The 19,372-nt window shown below is 40.1% G+C and overlaps 1 protein-coding gene across 2 annotated transcripts; it reads left to right on the plus strand.

Annotated features, from left to right (window-relative positions):
• The first annotated feature begins 339 nt into the window (after positions 1-339).
• Positions 340-18,365, plus strand: THOC1 (THO complex subunit 1). Of its 2 annotated transcripts, XM_083622424.1 has the most exons (21): positions 340-500; positions 2,466-2,539; positions 2,638-2,698; positions 4,229-4,295; positions 4,823-4,941; positions 6,116-6,164; positions 7,090-7,185; positions 7,521-7,603; positions 7,988-8,061; positions 8,910-9,018; positions 9,336-9,467; positions 9,771-9,871; positions 10,196-10,262; positions 10,493-10,543; positions 11,122-11,192; positions 11,836-11,934; positions 13,121-13,186; positions 14,155-14,238; positions 14,404-14,551; positions 15,192-15,270; positions 16,700-18,365. In XM_083622424.1, the coding sequence occupies exons 1-21, from the start codon at positions 396-398 to the stop codon at positions 16,993-16,995; spliced, it is 2,031 nt and encodes a 676-aa protein (XP_083478550.1). In that variant the 5' UTR covers positions 340-395; the 3' UTR covers positions 16,996-18,365. The 2 variants fall into 2 exon arrangements, with proteins under 2 accessions (XP_083478550.1, XP_083478551.1); XM_083622425.1 differs by lacking the exon at positions 15,192-15,270.
• Positions 18,366-19,372: the final 1,007 nt, after the last annotated feature.

A 19,372-nucleotide genomic window follows, 5' to 3' on the forward strand; every position in this document is an offset into this window, starting at 1 on the left:
GCTTTTAAACCTAAATAAAAGGTCCGACTTCAGCAGAAGCTGAACTGAATATAGAATCCCTGTTGGAGGAGCACACTTCACCCCTGGGTACAATCATGCTGGGACTCTGGGTTTAGGAAAGTAAGACAGCTAATGCTTCTTAGAAGGAACTAATAGGAAAGATCAAACTAAGGTGGAGAGGCAGCGAGCCACACTTCCATCACCACAAAACGAACTGAGAATAAAACGAGGCGGGACGACGCGAGAGTTTTAAGGGCAGAGAGCAGTCACGTGGTTCAGAATCCTCGAAGCTCCTCCTCCTCTTCCGAGTCGCCCTTTTCTCGGCGCTAAAAAGACTCCTCCCGGGCAGGAGGGGGCGCTGGCGGCTGCCTTCGGACTTCCGCAGTCGCAAAGGGATGGCGTCACCAGAGCGGGCCGCCGGTTGTTCGCCGACTCTTCCAGGAGGTGCTATGTCGCCGCCGCCGCTCTTCAGCTTGCCTGAGGCGCGGCTGCGTTTCACGGTGAGGAGGGGAGGCGGCTGGGACGCGAATGCCGCCGCTGGGGACTCCGGAGAGCTGGGGCTTCCCGAGCGCCTGTCCTTTTCGCTTGAGCTCCCTTTTCATCCTCGCTTGTATCCGGAATGGATGGGGACGAACTGGGTTGGCGGCGGGGGGAGAGAAGCCCACGCTACTTTCTGCATGCCCCCCCCCCGAAAAAAACGACGCACTCGCACCCGGTCCTATTCCGTGGCGTTTACTGCACAATAAATGTGTTTAGAAATGTAGCATTTTCGGTGGACGTGGCTTCCCTCGGGGAGGGCGGGGTATAAATAAAATGTATTATTATTATTATTATTACGGAGCTCCCTCTCTACCTGACCGTTTCCCACCCCCAAAGCCATAGGCTTCGGACCTGTTTGTTCTAAGAGGTCGTTGAGTATTAATAAGAGGGACATCACTTGCATTTGTATTGACCACATTTCAACGCTGATATCTTCTGCACTTTGGAATTGTGTTTTAAAGCTTCATTTTCAATGCCCGTACCTTTATTGTGGAAATGAATGGTGGGATATAAGCAATAACAGCTGTTTGGTGATAACCCACCACAGGGCGACATTGTCCTCCTTGAGAAGATGTCGAAATTTTGCTTCCAGTAGGGTGGCCAGATGCCCAAAGGGAAAGGGTTTCTGCACCTTTAATTGGCGTGTGGAGAAAGGAGTGTAAATAGAAGTAGCTTGCTGGACCTGTGGTGATGTTCATTCATACAAATCACTGTTTTGTGCTACAGACAACTAGTGAGGGACGTGTATAACAGTTGAATGTAATATATGTTTAACAAGTTTAACATTCGGTTTAATCACTGTAATTCATTATCTCATCTCTAATTCTAAAATGGAACTCGGCCCTGCTTTCAGGTGGTTTGCTTAGATTGAGTTATACACTGGTAAAGTGTAGTCACATGAGTATTTCATTGCAGCCTGATTTTGTTTGGACTTATTCAGTCTGTATTCCAAACATTCCAGTTTAATCATGTGAATTGGCCCTAATTCAACCAAGAACACATTTGTTTGTTATTTGCAGAGGTGAATGGATGCCCTCCTAAGTCTACTTAGTTGAGAGTAAATAATACTTAAATATGTAGTGCTTTCTTCTGAGAAACTATGGTTTGGATTGTGCTTATGGGAGTACCGCATCCCATAGTCGCCTTTGACTGGACTTAACTGTCCAGGGGTCTTTTATCTTTACCTTTACGCATCATGTTACATTTCCATATCTGTTTTCAAAACTGCATGGCTGAGGGCATGCATTTTTGCAGTGTTTAAAAGCCTTAAGTACATAATACACAAACCTTGAGGCACATTTTATGCTTACATTTATTATTTCTGATTGTCTCAAAAACAGGATAGGATAAACAGTTTAAATTTAAGATGTAAATATAGTTTTGATTGTTCAACAAGTGTACAAAATGTTAAGAAAATGACACGAGGTAAAAAACCCCAAACTATTGAAAGTTTGATCACTTGATTTGGAATGACCCAAGAAGATTTTATGGTCTGAGTGTACATAAGTCATGAATCCTTTCCTTGTACTGAAGATATTCAATTATAATTTGAACTTGTATTCTAATCATATAAAGTCAGTCTGGTTAGACAAGTCTAGTTTTGGTTTAGGCTGTGCTATGAGGTATAGCGTGTTTTCATATGACTAAAGTCTTGGACTTAAAGTACTAGAGCAATTAAATTATAAGTAATTATGGAACTTTAAAATCCCTATTATCCATGGTTGTGGTGAGAAGGCCCCAATGCATAAACTTTGCTAAAGTGAAGCAGTTCTGATTTGTGCCTGGGAACCATATGTTACCCATCTTAAATACCATCATGCAAGAAAGGTGGGTTATAAATTAATTTTGATATAGATTTACAAATAGTATTGAATAGAAATACTACTTTAAAAATCTAATCTTTCCCACTTGCCTTTTCTTCTCAGAACTCAACTCGAGATGCACTTAAGAACAAAACTATTAAACCTTTATTGAGTGCCTTCAGCCAGATACCTGGAAGGTAACCTTTAGTTTGCTTTTTGTTTCCTAACATGTATTTAATTATGTTGATATGGAAGGCTTGGGCAAAATAGTCTTAACGCTTTTCTCCTCTGGTAGTGAAAATGAAAAAAAGTTTACCCTGGATCAAGCTTTCAGAGTTGCCTTGGAAGAAGAAATTGTGAGTACTAGTTGTTGTAACTCTACATATTGCTGTCAGTAGAAAGTGTATGGTTCCTTTCAAAGTAAAAAATGTATAATACCTATTACTTCTGATACGTCAGGAAAAATATGACCACCAAGGGAAGTCACCAAATCAGTTGAACCTTCAATGCTTTGATTCATCTTTTTGAAGAACAAAAACTATAATTTCTTGGTGTTGTGTTGGAGGAAACCTGGACTGCGGTCCTGGACAACTGCAGCATCCATGTTGAGGTTGCTTCAGGGCTAACTCAAGATCACATGATTTCCATGGCAACCACAGAACTGTCCCAGATAGTCACCAACCCAACACACAGAGCAGGGCATACCCTTGATTTGGTCCTTGTCCCTAGTGGGGAGAGGGGTGGTCATAACCCCATTTTGAGGGTTGGAACACTTCCTGGTGAAGTTTGAAGTTCTGGTAGCAGCCCCACTCTGAGGGAGTGAGGAAACCATTCATTTGGTCTGCACCAAGAGACAATGGAACCAGATAGGTTCCTGACTGCTCTGGGGGATTTCACATGGGATGGAGCTGGGGACCCTGTTGAGGCCCTGGTCTTGTTGTGGGATGGGCAGATGAAGACAGCTATTGATACAGTCATTCCTGGGGGCCCTCTTCAATGTTGCAGGGCCCACAAGACTTGATTATTGCAATGCAGCCTATATGCAGCTGCTCTTGTGTCTAGTCTAGAAGCTTCAGCTGGTGCAATGTGCTGCAGCTATACTAGTGACAGGGAAAGACTACTGCCAGTACATAACAGTGGTGCTTAAAAGCTTGCTCAGGTTACTCATATGTTACCAGGAAGGGTTCAAGGTTCTTGAATTCATTTACAAGGCCCTTTACAATATGGGTCCGGGATATCTTAAGGAATGCTTGATTCCCTCTATCCTGGCCCAGTCATTGAGATTTGGGGAGGGGGTCTCTGTTGGTGGTTCCTCATGGGTCAGATGCATGGCTTGTAACTACTAGAAGTTGTACATTCAGTGTAATGGACCAAGCCTGTGGAATTTTCTCCTTGCTGAACATCAGGCACAAGACTAAGGAGGCATTTTAAAGTAGTGTTCGGTTTTATGATTTTTTAAATTGTTTTATGTATGCCACTTAGAAATGAAAATAATTAAGCAGACCATAAATGTCTTAGAGAAACCTGCATTGTTACTAGTTAGCTTTAAGTCCTGCTTCACTTGCTTTTGTCTAAATCAGCCTTCCCAAATGTGTTACCGTTCAGATCTTCTGGACATCAGCTTGCATCATCCTTTACCATTGGCCATGCTGGCTGGGACCAATGGCAGTTGTGCTCCAAAGCATCTAGAGGGTAACACGTTTGGAAAGACTGCTCTAAGCCATTGTAGCAGTTTAATCTTGTTTCTTGACAATGTGCTGGTGTGGCTGTTGGTGAACCTCAAACAAAGTATAGTGTACAAGTTGTATTTTTTAGTGGATTTTCACCTGTAAAGTAATGTTTCAATGGTGTACACTTAATAATAACCTTGTACTATATTTGTTCAGATAAACCAAGCTTCCTGTGAAAATGTCCTGGCTATCATATCGCTTGTTATTAATGGGGTCACAGAAGGTGAGTGTGGAAGAGTTTTTCTGCTTGTTTATAAAATTTACAGGTGGCTTACAATAAATAAAATAATTAAAACCCCTGCTTTAAATACTCCTTAAATAATATTTTGTAATGTTCTGGCATCGTGCAGCCAATTGGGTTTTTTTTCTGTGAGGAGGGGACACTGAGTGGCTTGATATCAAGTTTTTCTATTAGTAATTACTACTAGCTTTTCATTCTTATTTGACAACAACTGAACTGAAATTCCTTTTAAAAGTCTACTGTTTTCTAAGGCTGCAGTGCTAAATATGCAAGGAAGTAAGCATTACTGAAGACAGTGGGACTTACTTTTGGGTAAATATATATATAGAGAGAGAGAGAGAGATAGAATTGGGCTGTAAGACTAGATTTAAAGAATTGCACCTGTAAATCGAGTAAAACATATTTTGATTAGATTGTACATTGAATTGAAAAGTCTTTCAACATAAACAAATTGCAAGTATCTTAAAAATTCTTGAAGCTAATGTATACATGTATTCTGACCCATGAAGGTATCTGCACTGCATCAACCCCTTTTGTCCTTTTGGGAGATGTTTTGGATTGCCTTCCTTTGGATCAATGTGATAAAATTTTCACCTTTGTGGAAAAGAATGTAACTACATGGAAATCTGTAAGTATTATTGTTCCAGGATAGATTTGAGGTCCAGCACCGAGGGCCTTCTGGCGGTTCCCTCACTGCGAGAGGCCAAGTTACAGGGAACCAGGCAGAGGGCCTTCTTGGTAGTGGCGCCCTCCCTGTGGAATGCCCTCCCACCAGATGTCAAAGAGAACAACAATGGACCAAGGGAGGCTTGGTCCATTGTTTAGGGAGGCTTTTAATGTTTGATGTAGTACAGTATTTTAATATTATTTTTTTTGGAAGCCGTCCAGAGTGGCTGGGGAAGCCCAGCCAGATGGGCAGGGTATAAATAATAAATTATTATTATTATTGTTGTTGTTTATTAGAAGACTTTGCGGTTTCTGTATTGCTTTCCAATATATACCTGTGATATATAGCTTTGTTAAGCCATTAGTTGCAAGAAAGAAAAGAAAGAAGCAATAACTCTTCCTTTCTGGAAGGATGATCCTAGAAGGTGGTGCTGGGCACTACTGTTGCACCCCGTGTGGGATTTGACCCAGTGGCGTAGCGTGGGTTGTCAGCACCCGGGGCAAGGCAAGTAATTTGCGCCCCCTAACCCGTGGATTTGCCCTAACCCCCAGATGTTGCGCCCGGTGCGGCTGGCCCCCCCTGCACCCCCCATGCTACGCCACTGATTTGACCTGCGAGGTGCTGTTTAAAGTCTGCTGTTTTGAAATTGTATGTTTGGTATAATTTTGGGTTAAAACACTTTAAATTAATTTTGTTTTGCTGCATTGTGTTTTTTCTTGAAGAACGTTTCTGACTGCTTGGAAATAATTGATATATTAATTAATATATAATATGAATTCACAGGGCTTCTCCTCTCCTCTCCTCTCCCCATATACCACCAAAATCTGGTCTGGAGAGTTGAGGAACCCTCTGTAGCAGACTCTGGGAGCACACAAAGAGCTGGAGACGTGTTTAAGAGAAACAGGATATCCTGTGACCCAAGTGGATTTTTTGTTGCGCAAGTGGATGTACATAATTGATTGTCACCCATAATCTTGCTGTGGGCAAGTTGTCCACAAGCATTCCCTGGGCTAGACCTGATATAAAGTGATTGTTGTTCTTCTACGGTTAAGTGAATTTATTTACAGTATCAAGGTAACCTCCAACCTTACTTAAAATGTTAACTGATTACATCCTTTTGGTACTTTATTTTTAGAACACGTTTTATTCAGCAGGAAAGAATTACTTGCTGAGAATGTGCAACGGTGAGTAGTCTTGTTTCTCCACTTCATCCCCAGTTTGCACAACTTTCAGTGCAGTTCATCGAAACTTCACTCGTCTCCAAGCCAACTACATTTGAACAGTCCAGATACTGAGGTCCACCTCCGAGGGCCTTCTGGCAGGTCCCTCACTGCAAGAAGCGAGGTTACAGGGAACTAGGCAGAGGGCCTTCCTGTTAGTGGCACCTGCCCTGTGGAATGCCCTGCTATCAGATGTCAAGGAAATAAACAACTATCTGACTTTTAGAAGACATCTGAAGGCAGCCCTGTATCGGGAAATTTTTAATGTCTGATGTACTACAATTTTTTAGATATGCTGCAATCTGCCCAGAGTGGCTGGGGAAATCCTGGCCAGATGGGTGGGATATAAATATTATTATTATTATTATTATTATTATTATTATTATTATTATTATTATTATTATTATTATTTTATTATTTTATTACACAATTAAAGATAAAAAGCTATTACATGTTGCAGCCAGACATGTGATTCAGTTTGAACTCTTTGAAACAGGGTATTAGTATTGTGTGTGTATTCGAAGTTCAGAGAATTCCTGCATGATTACTCAGAAGTAGTTCCTAGTGAGTTTGTTTGGGCCTGCTTCTCACTGCAGTTAGGACTGCAGTCTCGGCCAGTGGCGTAGTGGGGCCCCTCCCCTGCTGCATCCTCCTCACATTGCGCTCCCAAGCCCTGCCCCTGGACATGGCTGGATGCTCCTGCCCTGGCTGGGAAGCTACGCTCCACTGTTAGTCTTAGTTAGCCATGCGAGGGAAGTGAAGAAGTTGGTTGCCTGTAGGAAGTTTATCAGCTCCTTAACATACCACAGTCCGCCAGTGACAAATTATCAAAATTCTGGAGCCATAATAAGATAAAAAATATATTCTCCTTATTTATGTCTTTGTTTAGACCTCCTGAGACGATTGTCTAAATCCCAAAATACAGTATTCTGTGGAAGAATCCAGCTATTCCTGGCTAGATTATTCCCACTTTCAGAAAAATCAGGTGAGATTTGTTAGTGTATAATGACATAAGCATACTCAAATGGAAAAATGGAAGTCTGCTGCATATCTTAAGTTCTTTTCTAATTTTATTGTGCTTGTAATCTTTTTAGTTATGTAGCCTGCCTTAGCCAGGGAACTCTCTGAAGGTGGTAACGGTAGACATTTCCTGTCTTGTTTAATTGTAGCTAAAGTACAATGATTGTTTTTTATACTGTTGATGAGAAACATCATATCTTATATTCTGTAAATTGACATATGCAAGTTACAAATGTCTTATTGGGTTTTGGGTATAATTCTGCTGTTCTTGGCTTTTAATGTGCATCCTTTTTTCTACAGGGCTGAATTTGCAAAGTCAATTTAATTTGGAAAATATCACAGTTTATAATACCAGTGAGCAAGATAGCACACTTGGACAGAAGGTGGGTCATCTTTTTGTTTTCTATTGTATTATATTATCCATTCTGTGGGAAACCTGTAGAACAAGGCATAAAATAGCACTCTACTTTCTATGTACTGAACACATGCAACTCTCAAAAGAGGGCAAACGATTAAAAAAATTCTTCAGTTACTTACTAATATACATGTGAAGTTAATTTATTTTAGTGCTTTTCTAAACTGGAGTCTTAAGGAGAGATGGCACAAGGTGGAGGAAATTGCTGTATCCTATCTGAGTTCTTTGCGTAGTTTACTAATTACTTCGATTTCCAGTGATAAAGAATATTTTAATCTTTAATCGGCATCTAATTTTCTGGTGCAAAGCTTTTTTCAGCATTATTAATTCTAAATGCCTTCTTTCTCTTCAGCATGTTGAGGAGAGAGATGAAGGGATGGATGTAGAGGAAGGTGAAATGGGAGATGATGAAGCTCCTACAAGCTGGTAAGCTCTTAGACCAATTTAAGCCATTGGTTTGTTCTAAAATGGGGCAGGGGGGAAATGCATGAAATATCTTCTGTGACTAGAGCAGGGGTGGGGAGCCCCTAGTCCTCCAGTTATTGAGGAACTATAGCTCCCATAAGTCCCAGTTGTAGTCCGGAAACATCTGGAGGGCCACAGATTCCGTGTCCTCATATCCATGATGAGATATTCAGGATAATGTTTATAAACAATTTCATCCAATTAACTTGTATTGGAGTGGAAAATATTTCTGGGTGGCTAGTGATACACATAATGCAGTTAATTTGATTAGCTAGCTTTGACTTAAATGGTTGCAAGAGTGTCCTCTGCCACTGTTTTGTGACAATTGAAAATTGGAGCTGTATTGGTGGATTATCAGGTCTTTGCTGGCATGTCTAAGGAACCAAATGAGAAGTGTGGATAGAACTAGTAAGCATAGCAGAGGCAAATAATGCTTTCCTTCAGGTGTGCAAGATTTTTTAAAAATAGAGAATTCATAACATTGTAGCATCTTAATTAAAAATGCCATCGTTCACTAGAGACATTCCACAGCCTTTATTTATTTCTTTATTATTTAGTTATATACAGCATTTTCTAAAAGGGGATGCTTGACAGAGGGGCATTTACCATTTACCATTAACGGCTTTCACACTAATTCTATTGAGTTGAAGAGGGAAATTGGGCACGAACTTGGGCAAGTATCCTGCCTGCATTCATGTGTTCATTTTAATTGAGCACCTCATGTGAGGTATAAATTTAAATGATAAATGAATGTATCTTCAGGAATAAGCAGAAGTGTGTGAGAGTTTATATGTTAAATATTTTGTTAGTTCCATTCCAATAGATTACAACCTGTATAGAAAGTTCTGGTCACTTCAAGATTACTTTCGGAATCCAGTGCAGTGTTACGAAAAGGTTTCGTGGAAAACGTTTCTGAAGGTAATGCTTTGTGACTCTATTTCTTCTCTAAGGTCTGTTTTGTGCGCACTTTTTTTGCTGTGTAATTGCCCTGTTTGACCTGTGTAAACAATGGTATTGACAGATGGTGGCATATATCGTTGGAGGACGTGTAGGTCCTTGATAAATGAACTGACGCCAGGCTATGTAATAGTGTTTGACAGAGTAGATAAATGTTAAAGTTGGACTCTGCAAAGGAGCATCAGTAGATCAGCATTTTGCATATCAAATTTCAGGTCTGCTTTGTGGCTGTGATTGTCCTTAAATATTCCTTTTTATTTTTTTTCAATTTTAACAAGTACTCTGAAGAAGTATTGGCTGTCTTTAAGAGCTACAAGTTAGATGACACCCAAGCATCAAGAAAGAAATTGGAAGAGCTGAAAGCTGGCGGGGAGCATGTTTACTTTGCTAAATTCCTCACAAGTGAGAAGGTATTGTCTTTGTTGTTCTTAACTTACATGAAAACACTCCTTTGCCCATAAAAGCTAGTTATCTTACCAATGGGAAATAATTAGATGGAATATTGGGTGGTCTTTGACTAAGATCTGTTCATGGTAGACCTGTTGAAATTATCATTAATTTCAGTGGGCCTGCTTTGAGTAGAACTGATACAGGATACAACCCATCCTGCATTGTTGGGTCTATGGTTAACTTTTCCTGCTCTGTATTTCTGCTCTACGTTGTAAAATACATTGCAGGAGGCTTTCTATCCATCTGTGCATCTTTTCTTTCAGTTAATGGATTTACAGCTGAGTGACAGCAACTTCCGCCGACACATCCTATTACAGTATTTAATATTATTTCAGTATCTAAAGGGACAGGTGAAATTTAAAAGGTAGGTTAGTATTATTAAATTTGAACTAATTTGATTTTTAAATGCTTTATTTTTACCCGTATAAAATCCCTGAAGAAACTTTTTTTATTGTTCCCCATTATGGAAGAGGGAACTGTGATCTAGGAGGTGGGCATTTTCACCGATACTTCCTTTCCCTTGCAGCCGCCAGCAGTCCCTCACATCCATTTCTGGTGGGTCCATGAACCTTCCAGAACCTTCCAGCTCTTCAGGACCATGGGGGGTGGGAATCATTAATACTCAAATTATTAACTTAAATATGCAGAACTTCAGTCTTCTTGATATATGTGATGGCTTGCTTTCTAGTTCAAACTACATTTTGACAGATGAGCAGTCTCTGTGGATTGAAGATACTACAAAATTAGTTTACCAGGTCAGTGATATAGACTGCGGGCAATATATGTACAAGTTGGTCTGTTTTTGGTTTGGTTTTGTTTTGTTACAGTTGAAAAATCAAGTTTGGTTAAGCTATCTAGATTGTGAAGCACATTTTTGATAATTAGAAACCAAAATCAATTACTTTGTATTTATGATATTTCTGAAGCTGCAGTCCTAACTTTGGATGCTGCAACCTTTGGCTAACTCTTTGACATCTGGTAACAGCTTCTTTCAGAAAATCCTCCCGATGGAGAGAGATTCTCAAAAATGGTAGAGGTGAGTGACCTCTTCATAAATAGAACTGAATAAAATTTTAGATGAGTACCATCCACTTAAATGGATGGTCACCTGATGCTTGCTTACTGATAACGTCTGCTGGCACTTTCCCCTCTAACTACAAGATATTCTCCATGGAACTGTGACAAAGTTGCACGAATATGTGTGGGGTTGGATACAGAGATGCCCTTCTATGAATGGAAGGGTCTTTCCATTTATGAAATGCAGTGTGATCAAGTGAAGGCTGGCAGTCCCTGTGCCACCAGCAACACTCTTCCAGCAGGTCCCTTAACTAGAGCAGATTTTTGCTGAACTAAGGAGCCCAAAGGGGGAATTGGCAAGTTTTTTCTTCCCCCACTCTTCCTCTAGCAAGAGTGTCCTGTGAATAGAACAGAATTCTGAATCCAACCCATATTAAAGATTACCTTTTCCCACTGTCAGAAGTAAACACGGAGATGGTATTTCTCCTCTGACCTCTACCCTGGATACCTGATACATTCATAGTGCAGATTTCTTTAAAAAATGCTAAATCTGAAGGTGACAGTAACTGACACATTCATATGTTTTTGCTTTCATAGCACATATTAAACACTGAAGAGAACTGGAATGCATGGAAAAATGAAGGTTGCCCAAGTTTTGTGAAGGAAAGGTAAGTTCAAAGACATTGTTTAGTGATTGTATTATATCGGATCAACATTCAGGTTCAAGGCTTCATCTTCTTGTTATACCTGTGTTTATATATAACATTTTCAAGCTAATAAGCAGGTTGTGCTGTATTATATTAAACTATTTAGAAACAAATTCATATCAGGGAGCTTCCCACCCCCCTTGGATACATAACAGGAGCCAGCAAACATTTTCAGCAGGAGGCCGGTCCACTGATCCTTAGACCTTGTGGGGGGCCGGGCTATATTTTTTTAAAAAATAATGAATGAATTCCTATGCCCCACAAATAACCCAGAGATGCATTTTAAATAAAAGGACACATTCTACTCATGTAAAAACATGCTGATTCCCGGACCGTCCGTGGGCCAGATTTAGAAGGCGACTGGACCGGATCCGGCCCCGGGCCTTAGTTTGCCTACCCATGATACATAACCTTGGTAGGTTCTTGTCATTTTATGGACCTCTACTTTGAGATTTTCAGGAACAGCTAAGGAAAATGTCTAAGGAGTTTGGGATGGCATTTTAACATAAAAAAGAAACACACTTATTTCCCCAAGGTAGAACAGGTAATAGCTGTACATCTTTGCACCATTCTGCTTGTTAACCTTAGCATATCTGTTCTGTAGACCAAGTGATCCCAAGCCAATAAGACTCTTTGTGCGAAAGAGACCCGTTCCTGAAGATTTCCTGGGGAAAGGACCTAACAGAAAAATTCTGATGGGGAAGTATGTTAAACCTTTATAGTTCATCATCTATATATCTGCAATCTTTTATAGATAACTTAATGATATGAAAACAGTTATTTTGAGGTTTGGTTAAATTATGAATGTCAATAAATAAATTCATTTCTGACATTTTTAGGCTGCCGTTCATCACATTAAAAAGATCCCAGCAAAACAGAAAACACAATGATTAAACAAACCAAGTAATTCAACTGTTAATGAGTGCAGCAGTATGAGAATGCCCGGGGTGGGGGCCAGTCTTACTCATTTAATTTGAATGCTTGTAGAAATGAAATCATAGAATCATGGAATTGTAGAGTTGGGTTGAGTCTAACCCCTGCAATGCAGGAATCCTGCTCACAGCTGCACCTGGGCGGGCTCGAACTACTAACCTTCTGGTTAACAGCCATTGACCCATTGCACCACACATTTTTACATGCTAGTGGAACCCCATCAAAATCTCTGCCATCTGTATTTCCAGGGAAGGGCATTCCACAGCTATAGCCCGAAATAATAAAGAAGACTCTCTAGTGCAGGCATAGGCAAACTTGGCCTCCTGAAATTTTGGGACTACAACTCCCATCATCCCTGACCACTGGTCCTGTTAGCTAGGGATGATGGGAGTTGTAGTCCCAAAACATCTGGAGGGCCCAGTTTTCCTATGCCTGCTCTAGTGTCACCGTATAGTGCTGGTGTGGGAAACCTTTGGCCTTCCAGATGTTGCTGAACTGCAACTCTCATCGTCCTCAGCCATTGGCCGTTCTTGCTGGGGTTGATGGGAGATGTAGTTGAGCAATATCTGGAGGGCCAAAGGGCCACAGCTTTTATAGCAGACCAAGACTAGTGACAGAACAAGGCCCAGCTGCAAGGCCCATGCATAATTGTTGGCAGTATCTCCTGTTCATTTTATCTCTATTTTAGTTTTTCTTAAGACTTGGGCCTCTTTCTTGCTGAGCCTGTGTTCATTTCAGAAACAGCAGAACAGTGTGTATTGAAGTTCCCTACATAGGAATTTAAAGGTGTTAGATCTGATCTTTTACATGAGAAGTTTGGTACAGTAGTGTGTGTGTGTTTTAGACAATTAATGCAATTTTTTTTACTTTGAAGAAGCCCCTCTTTGCAAAATATCTGGCTCATCAAAACACACTTCATAACAATGCAGTGACCTGCTTTTTCATTCTCATTTTAGTGAAGAGTTGACTCGACTCTGGAATTTATGCCCTGATAATATGGAAGCTTGTAAATCTGAGACCCGGTAAGTCATACGAAAAGAATATGGCAGGGTGGTCTATAATAAAACAAGTTGGAACTCTTGTGGCCAGTGGTACATCCTAAAGTAATATGAGTTTTTATAATAGTGTTTATTATTTTATTACATTTATATCCTGTTTTGTTCACCATGGAACCCAAGGTAGTTTCTACGTCACCCATCCAGGCACTGATCAGACCTGACCCAGACCTGCTTAGCTTCAGTCAGATGGTGGCCTTATGTGCCTTCAGATTATAACCTGGGACTGTTAATGTATATATATTGTAAAAGGGGTATTGCTTCTTTAAAATTTTTTTTTTTTGTCAAGTCCTAGTCATGTCATTGACTTTATTTACTGAATTTATTTACTTTCAGTTTTTCAAGGTGGCTTGCCCATATGGGAGCTGCTTCTTGGAGAAAGCTGTATTATTTCTTTGTTTCATATTTTATTTCATAGAATGTATATACCACTTAATTGTAAAACAAACGAAAACTCAAAACAGTTTTAAAAAGCTGAAAGCCAGAAGACCCATGAAGTGATTTGAATGAATTAATGTAGAGAGGGTGAGCAGATAATCAAGAGACTTGCAGTAAGTTTCTTACCGGTATTAGGGCATGAGGTATCACAAAGGACATCTGCTAGATATTTCACCTATAATGTTTGTTCCTATATTGCTAACATGGATTTAATCCACTTAGTAGTATTTCTTGATGCTTTGATATGGATGGAATACTTTTTGCATGTTACACAGATTCTGATATGCTATATCACAGTAAAAGGAACAGTCTTCAATTCACTGAGCTGTTCAACCACAATAGAACCTACATCAAAAATGCAGATGACAGTAGAAAAAATAGTATTTTTTTCTCATTTCATTGTTGGCCACTCTTATATTGAAGGAATTGCAACTAAGACGTGGAAACATGAAGGCAGTCTAGAAAGTTAAACACTAAATCTGACTTTTATTTTCTAGAGAATATATGCCAACCTTGGAAGAGTTCTTTGAAGAGGCTATTGAACAGGCAGATCCCGAAAACATGGTTGATAAAGAGTTTAAGTATGTACTGCAGATCATTTTTCATTGCCGTTTACATTTCTCATCCATGTTGCACTGATTTGTTCATCTGCTTCAAACATAGTTTGGCTTGCACAACAAAGCTGAGAAAACAAGCTCCTTTTTCCTAGATGCCAAATGGCAGACTAATTCTGACTTTGATGGCAGGGTTGTGAATAATTCTAACTACGGCTGGAGAGCACTACGGCTATTGGCACGTAGAAGCCCCCACTTCTTCCAGCCAACCAATCAGCAATTCAAGAGTTTACCAGAATACCTCGAAAACATGGTCATCAAATTAGCTAAAGAACTACCTGTAAGTAGTAAAATACCTTTGATTATTTATTTAAATGCCTATAACACTCTGCCCTTAAACTGCAAGCAGATGATTTTGTTTGTGTGTTTTGTCTTTGTAACATTTAGCATTTGTGAAAAGAACTCTCATCAGGAGGGAGACATGAATTTTGGGTTTAAAGGATCCTTTTTGCTTTGTACATCTACTTTTATTTTGGCTCATGATCTTCCTTGGAAGGATTCAGCCTTGTGGGCTGGACATTCCCTTGGCCTTTTAATATACAGGAAAAAATAAGAGAACAGGAATTTGTCTTGACAATGAAGCTTTTAGTTAGTTCTGGGAAGTCAATTTGAGCGAGTGATTATTTTTTGGAACCAGTTACTAAGAATTCATTTTCATTGCAATGGGATGTAATTTCTGTCTTCTTAGCAGTTTTGCATGGGAATTCATAGAAACATTGATTTACAGTATCTTAAAAGAATATTAAGATTAGTAGTAGTTTTAGAATAGACGTCTGTATAAAAGCAAGGTATGGTTTCTTTATAAATTCCAAATGTCTCTTTCTAAACTCTGTTCTGCTACATGTAGGTCAGGAATCACCATGTAGCAAGTTCTTTTTACATACAAATCCATTCGGTGATATTCAGTTCTCTCATTATAGCCTCCTTCCGAAGAAATTAAAACAGGCGAGGATGAAGATGAGGAAGATAATGATGCTTTGTTAAAGGAAAACAATGAAAGTAAGACTGTGTTCTTGGGGTTTTCCCATTTTCCTCAACACGTGTTGTAAAAGGAGTATGTGAGCAGACCCACATTCCCCCCAAGTTCATCCTGTCTACTGCTTCTGAGTAGCAGTAATAATGCTTAAGTCCCATGTTCAGAAAGAGGAGCCACACAAAGGCACAAAACCAGGGCCTCCTAATCCTCCATACTTTATTGCACCCTGGCCTTCTTGATGGATAGTCTGTGCTTGTTAAATGAGTAGACCTTGAGAGTACTGTCTCTTGAGGTTTTTTCCTGCATCTATCATAGCTCCTTTGTGCAAACTCTGTTCTTCCAAAACAGCATCACCTTGTCAACAGTTGCACTCGCTCATCGGCTATGTTCTATGAAAACTATTGGTATATATTTCCACCTGAAGCAAGTCAGTTTGAGAATTTGTCCTCTTCTTCTAAAGCTAGTTTTCAAAGACCATCCTTCCAGTTCCATCTCCTGCCTCACAATTTGTGAATCAGTGTCTGTCCCTAAACTTGGCATGTCCTTGATCGTTCCTTTCCATACCTTTTGGTCTGCTTATTTTTTGTGTTTCTTATTAAATTCATTTGCATGATGTCTTCCTTCCTCATGTGATCACTTCATATCCAGTTTGCTCTCTGATTCATGCTATAATTTCATGCAAGTCTTCTATGCTTATTCATCAGTGCATCCCCACCCTCCACAATAGTACTGAAAAGTCAGCCTTGCTTTAGTTCCCTCAATGGAATCCTGCTTATGCTACTTACCTGCTCTATTGCATTCTCTCATTTTAGTAGCTTTTGTTCTTTTGTTTACTAATTTTACTTCCCATCCTCTGTACTTCAGCAGAAATCTGCCTTTCCCTTTGCTGTATCTCACTCCTACTTGTTTTTAAAAGTTCAAATACCCCCTTCCTGACAATGTCTCTTTACCAGCTACATGTGAACCTTTTCCCGCTCCTTGGCCATCCAGTTTTCATTTCATTGAGGGCTGTTTCTGAAATATATTGTAAATGAACGTGACCAGTAAACAATAGTCATTAACACTGGGGAACAGGCAGCTTTCTTTTGGAGCAGTTAGGGATTCCTTTCGAACTTGCAAAACAAATGCAAATCAGCTGGGCAATTTCAATGTTTAGTAAATGAAGATAACTGTCTAAAATCACGGATTGACTTAAAAGTAATGGTTGAGGTTTGCACTTTCAGGGAGTATAAAAGTAGCCTAACAAGTGATCTGTCTATAGTCACAAATGCATCTTCTGTAATATGATTTTAAGATAGTAGAATTTAAATAAAACTTGGATGAATGTAAAAGGATAATTCTTTACTGAAACTGGACAATCCTAACAAGCTGTTAGTTTTCAGAAAAAGGTTTGTTGAGTGCTGCATTATACAATGCTATTCTCTAAATATTCTTTTTTATGTTTGATTTTAGGTCCAGATGCTCAACGGGATAAACTTGTAACAGGAGAACAAATAGAGTTGCTTGCTAACAAGCTTGGGGAATACTGGAATGTTCTGGCCCCATATTTGGAAATGAAAGACTCTGATATAAGGCAAATTGAATCAGATAGTGAAGATGTGAAGATGAGAGCTAAGCAGCTGCTTGTTACTTGGCAAGACCAAGAAGGGATCCACGCTACAATGGAAAATCTGATTACTGCATTGAACAAAGCTGGATTAAATGACCTTGCAGAAAGCCTAACAAACGATAGCGAAAACAATAGCTAAAATAGGTGTTAAACAAGGAAAAATAAGCTGTTGTTGCTAAGTAACAACCCAACATTTGATAGATCAGTTTAATTTGGTAAACAATAAAACATTTTAAAGTAACCTTCTGTCTAGAAATTCCAGGAATAAATGAATTGTTAGAGCTGTTCAAAAGCAGATAGGAAGGTTACTGACTTTTTCCATGGAATGTGGTGAAGGGACATAGTACACAAATAGTCCTTACATAATTTGAGATGCCTTAAGTGCTCAAATTCTATGAAGATTGGAGAACTATTGCTCTTGGTTAGGGATTCCTCCCCAATTTACATGTGGCTAAAAATGTTGTAAAGTCCTTTAGTGAAAATTAGGTGCCTGTTCAGTAAACTTGTGTTAGTATTATAGCAAATGGGAAACCACTGAACAGAACTGTACTGCTGTTACAAAGTGGTCCCAATATAATACTGATAGAATGGTATCTTCCTTGCCCTTGCCCCTAGTTCTGTATGGAAATGATGCACAAGAGAAAGCTGCCTCTAGATCATTCTTTGCAAACCTGGTGCCCTTCAGATGTGTAGACTAAAATTCTCACTACCTCTTGAGAACTTTGTTGGCTGGGCTTGATAAGTGTAAGCCAAAACAGTAGGAGAGCAGCATGCTGAATTACTCTGGTTACTTATTAAGGGCATGGAAAGACCTTTTTAATAATCTTAATGAATGATCATTCTATGCTTGTAGTGTTTTATGCATGAAATTATGACCGTTTGAAGACCTATTTTATGTACAGCAAGTGTCTAAGGTACTTCATTGTAGTGGAAGTCTCTCCTGTTGATAGCAGTGTTATAACTAGATGTTCAGTTTTGGCTTGGGCTTTTGTAGTGCTGTTTTAGAGTGCTAGGTCCTACAAAGTCTCTGTGGGATATAGGATACAGTATAGATGTACAGTGAAGGGCAATACATATATTTATGGGTCTGGCTCATTAAGGTTTGTCAATTCCTGGTAACTGGCATTTTGTTAGTTTCTGTTCCAGCTGTAGATATTCTGACTTCAGAGCTACTAGGCCTTGTCACTGCAACAAAAATTAAAATATGCCCAGAAAGGATCACAATATGAAGAGGCTGATTAGGATTCCCCTTTAAGCTTACCAAATTAGTGCTTTAGCAGATCATTTTGTCCTGCCTTTTGTGATGCAGTGTGAAAAGATGAGCTGAGCTATGGAAGAACCCCTGGGATTTAAGCATGAAATGTTCTTATGGGTAGTCGATGCACTTTCCCAGAAAATGCTTGCTCTTGCCCTGCTGAAGTTGTGAAATACCACACTTAATATGTTCATATTACTCTAAGTATCATAGCGCCTATCTGTGCATAAATTATAAAGTGTGCTTTCTTATAAGGAATGTATTTGCTTTCACATCATTCCCTAGGTATGCTTATACAGTGGTGCCTCGCAAGACGAAATTAATTCGTTCCGTAAGTTTTTTCTTCTTGCGAGTTTTTCGTCTTGCGAAGCACGGTTCCCCATAGGAATGCATTGAAAATCAATTAATGCGTTCCTATGGAGACCGCTTTCCAGGCTGGCGGTGCGGAGAAGGGCTTTTCTCCCCACCGCAAGCCTTCAGGACAGGTACGGGAACAGAGGGGAAGGCGCGCAGCGCTTCTCCTCTGTTCCCGGGGCTTGCGGTGGGAGGAGGGTTTTTCCTCCCCACCGCCAACATTCAGAACAGCATTCTGAATGTTGGCGGTGGGAAGGAAAACCCTCCTCCCACCGCAAGTCTTCAGGACAGCCATCCGAAGGCTGGCGCGGAGAGAAGGTCTCTCCGCCCCACCGCCAGCCTTTGGAGGAGGTCCGATGACAGTGGGGAAGACGCGCTGCGCTTCCCCGCTGTCCTGGAGATTTCCCTATGGGCTTTCGTCTTGCGAAGGAAGCCCATAGGGAAATTTGTCTTGCGAAGCGCATCGAAAAACGGAAAACCCTTTCGTCTAGCGGGTTTTTCGTCTTGCGAGGCGTTCATCTTGCGGGGCACCACTGTATACCTGACCAATACGGTGCCATTGCTGTAGCTAATCAAGTTTGGGCCTGACCATGATCAAACAAGAAGCCAGCTACACACAGACCAATACTGCCTACTTTAAATTGGTGGCTTCTTGTAGATCCCTTACTGTTCACCAAACACATTGAATCGATTCAAATCCTAGAAAGTTGTCAGACCTAGGTTTGCTGGGCACCGTTGGTTTCTGTTGCCAGAAACTCCACTACACCATTTTTCATGCTTATAATGTACTGCTATTACTAGGTACTTAACTAATTACTACTGAAGACTTTGTAGCAGGAAAACTGGCCTTCTGTGGCAGGTCCAACAAAATATACGTTCCATGGAGATAAGAGTGGACTAGGGAAGT

Source organism: Podarcis filfolensis, assembly GCF_964270895.1.
Source record: "Podarcis filfolensis genome assembly, chromosome: 7".
In the NCBI taxonomy this organism is placed as follows: domain Eukaryota; kingdom Metazoa; phylum Chordata; class Lepidosauria; order Squamata; family Lacertidae; genus Podarcis; species Podarcis filfolensis.

Excerpts from the sequence above, each read along its gene's own strand:
- THOC1 (XM_083622424.1), top strand. The coding sequence starts at position 396 with ATGGCGTCACCAGAGCGGGCCGCCGGTTGTTCGCCGACTCTTCCAGGA. Across the intron at positions 2,699-4,228 it reads TTGCCTTGGAAGAAGAAATT|ATAAACCAAGCTTCCTGTGA; the intron begins GTGAGTACTAGT and ends ATATTTGTTCAG. Across the intron at positions 14,552-15,191 it reads AATTAGCTAAAGAACTACCT|CCTCCTTCCGAAGAAATTAA; the intron begins GTAAGTAGTAAA and ends CTCTCATTATAG.